Source organism: Barbus barbus (assembly GCF_936440315.1).
Source record: "Barbus barbus genome assembly, chromosome: 8".
NCBI lineage: Eukaryota > Metazoa > Chordata > Actinopteri > Cypriniformes > Cyprinidae > Barbus > Barbus barbus.
Genome location: NC_136736.1, coordinates 7600160 through 7606162, shown reverse-complemented (window position 1 = coordinate 7606162; position 6003 = coordinate 7600160). Strand labels below are relative to the sequence as shown.

Genomic DNA, 6003 nt, shown 5'->3' with positions numbered 1-6003 from the left:
CATGGATTATTTTAACAATGTCCTTACTATGTTTCTGGACCTTTATCGTGATAATTACATTGCTGTTTATGTGAGGGTCAGAGATTTTTAAAAAAAGTTTAAACCTTACAAACAGAAAGAATGATACATAGATTGCAATTCATCTTCCTGTGAAGCGTGGCCAATTCAATTCAATTTCTAACACATGAATTACACATAGAACAAAGAGAGCAAATCTCCAACCATAGTTTATAATCAGAGTAAATTACATGCCATTTAAAAAATAAAATAAATCATCCATAAATAGATATGATTTGAGCATAAAGTAGGTATAAGTATTCAACTGAAGAATGATTTTATAAGAAGTTTTTCATTTATTCTGTTAAATGATGCCAAACAGCAATGGACCAAAATAAGTGCACTGTCTCCTCCTGGTTCAAACAGATGATATTGTTTTGTATGATCCAGAAAAAGCCTGTGGCTTTTCAAACCTGAGAATACAATCACATTAAACTGGACGTAAAACTGAAATATTTAATCAGGACTCTTCATTATTATTTAAATGAACAAATAAAAAAGTCCACCATTTATCTAAATTATGTAAAAATGAATTACACTTTGTTTTAACAAACATATGGCACCAGTTGAGCATCTTAATTTAGCATTCTGACTCTGGCCTGCTACTGATTTTCAATACTCTTCAGCCATTATCAGTACAGTCAGAGCCGACCAGCCAGTAAAGGGGTGGCTACCCTGCCCCCTTCCAGTGCTATCATTGTACTGTTCCCAGACGTATCCAGTGTCCATATACTGCTTGTAAACATTATTGATGAGGTTAGTCCTGAGCTCTTGATATATGGTAGCTGCCTTCTCTTTGTATGGCCCTTCTATGCTGCCATAGTAATGCAGTGCTCTAACTGCCAGGTAGTTGATGTTGATCCAGATCGCTCCTCGCCAGTAGGGGGCATCGTGTTCCGTGTTCCTCTTCATAAAGAGCGGATCTGAGCGCGAGAGCGAGCGCAGGCCATAGGGTGTCCAAAGGCGTTCAGGATCTTGAATGTCACGTAAAATATGCTCAATTTTTGGTGAGTCTGGTGTCAGAATTTGTAGCAAGAATGGAAAAAGGCTAACATAGCCTAATGCATTCACATACTGCAGCTTAGGGGCTTTACGAACAGAGCGAACCAACCGTGCGACTGGGAACTGGTGCCGTGGTTGTCCAGGAGGCACGAACACTTTCTCCTGCTGAAGTGAGACTGCCGGAGTATGATTTCCGTAATCACTGAAGGTGTGCAGATTCTCGGACCAATGCAGTTTGTTTAACAGCTCATTATTGCTGAGAACAAGATGGGTGTTTTTGTACACCTGGTGGGGTTCCCCAAGTATTCGTGCCACATTTGCCATGATGCCAGAGGCCAGGGTCATCCAGCAATACAAGTCCACATGCCTCTCATCAGCAGATGGGTGGGAAGCACGTGGGTAGTCGTCCAGGCCAGAGGTCAGGGTCTTGGGATTTAGGAAAAGGTTGGTGTCTTTATCCCGGCCTCGCCAGCGGTAGGAGTTGGCAATTGGTCCAGCTTGTGTGGTGTTAAACCACTCAAACCAAATCTGCAGTCTTGGGTACAACCTTCTCAGGAAAGGAATCATGGTTTGAGAGGACGACAACTCTGGTTGAGCATCCAGCTGTTCCAGTAACTCTTGTAGGGCCAGGAAGAGTGTGGGCGGGTTAGCGTTTTCGTTGTGCTGCACAATAAACTCAGATGGTACTTTGCTACGAGCTTCATCATCCAAGATTTGTTCACGTGGGATCCAGCCCTCTACATTGATAAGATCGAGCCAGTGAGCAATGACCTCCTGTGTTAACTGAGTGTCCCATTTGCTGATGAGAAGCTGATGAAATCCTTCGTCCCAAAGAAAGCCCCTTGGAAAGAAAGAGCGAGATGGAACTGCTGTAAACAGCGAACCCTCGGGGTAAAGCACAGGGTGCTCATTGTAAGCCGACTGGACAACAGACTGTCCAAAGAAATATCCCATGCCACCAAGCATGTTACTTAAAGCTGCCTTAGCAAATTTGATCTGTGAAGATGTGAACCCTTTAGCTTGGAGGCCAAATGAACTCTCAAACTTCTCATCAAACGCCACCTTACGCTTCTCCAGCTCGTCCGTAAGAACCGAGCCCACAAGTTGATTCGGCCGTTCCCGGAAGCTTCCAGATTCGAACAAAACTTCAATCTGGAAAGGGGTTTGAACAGTCACCTGGTGGACCACAAAATCACTCTCCATCTTGGGATCTTTCTGTTGGTTCTGGTGGTTTGTGACTTTGTAAGAATCCACGCCAAAATACGATCTTTTTTCACCTTTGGAAGGACTGAAAGTAAACTTGATATTTAGGCTGTTCTTCACCATATCTGTTAGCTTATCAAGACCAGGGCTCTTAGTTTGCAAGTAATTATATCTGAAAAGAAAAATAGTACAAATACAGTAACTTGTTAAAATAATAATAAGTCAGAAAACCTTATTTTATCATAATTGTTTTTCCATCATATGATAATCATACTAATAGTAAGAGTTCCTGTATATTAGAATACACTAATTTCCAAAACTAAAATTGTTTACCTTGTTTTGTTGCTTTTTGTAAAAATAATAATAATAATAATAATAAATCAAATAAAAAAGGTATGTAATTACTGGTATATCATTTATTCTGTTGCAGTAAACTACTGCTAAAAACCTACAATCCTCTCTATTACTATGGTTAACAATACTACTTACTACAAAAGCTTGTAGTGCAAAAGAAATGTAAGATACCTGGCATATTTGCCACTAGCACCTTCTCCTGCAGAGGGCTTGCCAAACGTAATCTTGAAGTTGCCAAGCTCCTCAGATGTTCCAGTCACAGAGCTCAAGCGATTATTCTCTTCTACATGGGCCTGCAAGGAACCTTGAACATCTGTAGCAGCATAGAACATCAGCGAGATCACAGGAGCCGAGGAAGCAGTGCTCTGCCAATCAGAAACAAAGACACACTTGATGTGATGAGGCAATTTCGATACGGAGACAAACTATAATTCTAAATGTTTGTATGATTTTGTGTTTATGAGAAGTAACCACTTTATATCATATTAATGGAACTACCAGAAAGTTGTGATGTTATGTGGATCTGATAAGCTACGTATTCTACCATACTTTACAGTATCTGACCTTCAGAAAATCATGCAAATTAGTGCTGTCAAACGATTAATCGCGATTAATCGCATCCAAAATAAAAGTTTTTGTTCACATATGTGTGTTTATTGGGTATATTGAGTACGTATATAATATATATTTATCTATAATATAAATTAAATGAATATAAATATATACATGTAAATTATTTTCAAAATATACTGCATGTTTGTGCTTTAATATATACATAATAAATATACACAGTACACACACATTATGCAAACAAAAACCTTTATTTTGGATACGATTAATCACGATTCAAGAAAGTAAAGTAATGGAGCTATATATATATATATATATATATATATATATATATATATATAGCTCCATTACTATTTTTTTTTTATTTGTTACTTTCTTGAATACCTCATTTTTTTAATTCACTGATATTCCCAGGTTTTCCAGGACTGCGACAACCCTGACTATGTGCACTGAAAACACCTAAAATCTTTGTACTATTTTATTCCTATTATATTAGAATTTAAATATCCTTGTATTTGAAAATATTAAAATACTAAATCAGTTAGTGCTGGCTGTTAAACACATAAACTGTTAGAGCATTACTCTTTGCTTACATGTTGTTTTGCAGTAATCCTCCAAGTCCAGTCTCCACCATGATCTCCACCCATACGCTTCACAAACTCTGTGGTCAGGGTGAATTCACGGTCATGGACCTCCTGGACTCCAAAAGAGACTCCGTCGTGCATTAGCCATCCGTATCCCAGCAAATGGTCCCCTTGCTCACAAGTGTGCCTAAGATTTCCATCCATTTCAGCAAACTGACGCATCCACATTAAGCCTAATTAAGTCAATTGAAAAATGCAGGCTTGTAATAACCTCAAATCATCACAAAGACAAGGTAAAATACAGAAATGGTGCATAAAGCGTGAATCTGAAACAGCCCACCTGTCACAACAGATCTGGGACTTCTTGTTTTCATCCCGAAGTACACCTGGGGCCGATAGGTACCCCAATATCTTTCAGGAGACACAGCAGGACTTGAGCTATTAGAATCCAAGACCCGTGGAGAGGGGTGCAAGGTCACAACCCTCCTGGCCAAGGATGAGCGCATATAAAGGGCATAGAAGAACCAGATAAGACTGAAGATACACAGACCGATGGATATATTGATAAACACCTTCCCAACGTCAGTTTTCTTCTTCTTCTCCTTGCGTGGGGGAGCTGGTGTTTTTTCCTCATTTCTTGGACTAGGTACACCATCACCTGTTGCAACCCTGTTCCTCCGCCTACCCATCCTTCTTTTGACCTGAGCAAGCTGGTCTGGGGACAACAGTCATTCAAATGTACCTGCAAATCACCACAGTCAAGAGGTTTTGACTACAGTTAACACAGTAATTACAGCATAAGATGCTCAAAGACTACTGGTATATACATTTCTGTCCTACAATAATGCATTTACAGGAATAAAAAAGGACTATAATTTGAATTGTGCCCCTAAAACAGGACAATACGTTTACACTGTCTTTGTACAAGATGCTGCAAATTGCATAAACAACTGGCAAGCTAAACAAAAGAAAGAGCGAAAGAAGGAACTGATGAATGAATGAGATTCAGCTCGTCAGTGTCTATTTACTAAGTCTGCAGTTAGCATTATTTCTGTAATAAATGTGAACGATGCAATGGGCAAATTAACTATAACAAGGCAAGCATACTTTATATTTGACCTAATGTTACCTTATGTACGTGTCAGCACTGTACTGAACTTAATCAGCAGCACAGGCACTTCCGCATTCCTTTGCGAAGCTGACGACAATCGAAGATACATTGTCGCTGTTATTCAAAATAAAAGTCATCCAGCGCATACTGCAGATCATTGAAAAAAACTGCTTCTTCTTCTTCTTGAAATTTATTAGCGGTTGACAAACAACAAAATTGTGTATTTCCGCCACCAACTGGTATGGAGTGTGGATCAAAATGACTTACTACCTTTTCTTTTCTTTTTATATTCTCTCCCACAGATTTGCTATTTTAAGGTACTGAAAAATAAAACTATAGCATTCATTTCTCGAGTTATTTTGTAATATCTCTCTCTATTTTTTCTTAATTTTGCATTAGAATCCTTCTTTCAGTTTCGTATTTCTGACAGTACAAAATGTTCCACTGATTCCTCTTGCCCACAAAATTCACATCTTCCCGTATCATGTTTACCCATTTTATAAAGTGTACTATTTAATCTTGTGTGTCCAAATCTCATCCTTGAAATGGCTATTTCATTTCTCCTGTTTTTCCCTGAAGTGCTGTCAGCATTTACTCATCACCCTTTATCATCATCATCGTGTCGTTCAAAATCTAAATGGCTTTCTTTCTTTTGTAAAATACAAAATAAGATATTTTGATAAAGTGTTTTTGACTATACAGTGAAAGACTTTCACATCTTCTTTTGTGTTCTACATGTAACTTAGGCTATATGTAGATTTACATGACTGATCTGGTCTAAACATTGAATGTTATCAATATCCTAATAAATGTATATACTTAATTCCAAAAAGTTTTATAAAGAAATATTATAAAAATGTTTCAGAACATAACATATGCCAAAACAGATGTAATTTTCAGTTCAGGCAGGAACTGGTAGTGCTTTGCAACCAGCTTAACTGTCATCTAAGAATGACAAAAAAAAATTTTTTTTGTGCAAAAGTGAAAGTATCGTTGTGAAACAGTGATTTTTATCTATACATTTTTTGTGCAAATCATTGTACTGAAAGTAACCTAACTAGACTGCCCAGAAAAATGGGACATTTGTTTATAGTACAGACAGATAAAAAGACAAATATATAC

The 6003-nt window shown here is 38.0% G+C and overlaps 1 protein-coding gene across 1 annotated transcript; it reads right to left on the bottom strand.

The window, feature by feature from the left end:
- Positions 1-209: 209 nt before the first annotated feature.
- LOC306873832 (mannosyl-oligosaccharide glucosidase-like) lies at positions 210-4964 on the bottom strand. The gene is made up of 5 exons (XM_079423331.1): positions 4900-4964; positions 4111-4512; positions 3780-4003; positions 2788-2981; positions 210-2434 (listed from the first exon to the last, which is right to left on the bottom strand). Exons 2-5 carry the CDS (start codon positions 4457-4459, stop codon positions 670-672), a joined length of 2532 nt encoding a protein of 843 aa, XP_079279457.1. The 5' UTR covers positions 4460-4512; positions 4900-4964; the 3' UTR covers positions 210-669.
- Between the last annotated feature and the right edge of the window lie 1039 nt (positions 4965-6003).

Excerpts from the sequence above, each read along its gene's own strand:
- LOC306873832 (XM_079423331.1), bottom strand. The coding sequence starts at position 4,459 with ATGGGTAGGCGGAGGAACAGGGTTGCAACAGGTGATGGTGTACCTAGT. Across the intron at positions 4,004-4,110 it reads TCCCAGATCTGTTGTGACAG|GCTTAATGTGGATGCGTCAG; the intron begins GTGGGCTGTTTC and ends TGACTTAATTAG. Across the intron at positions 2,435-2,787 it reads GCTAGTGGCAAATATGCCAG|ATATAATTACTTGCAAACTA; the intron begins GTATCTTACATT and ends TTTTCTTTTCAG.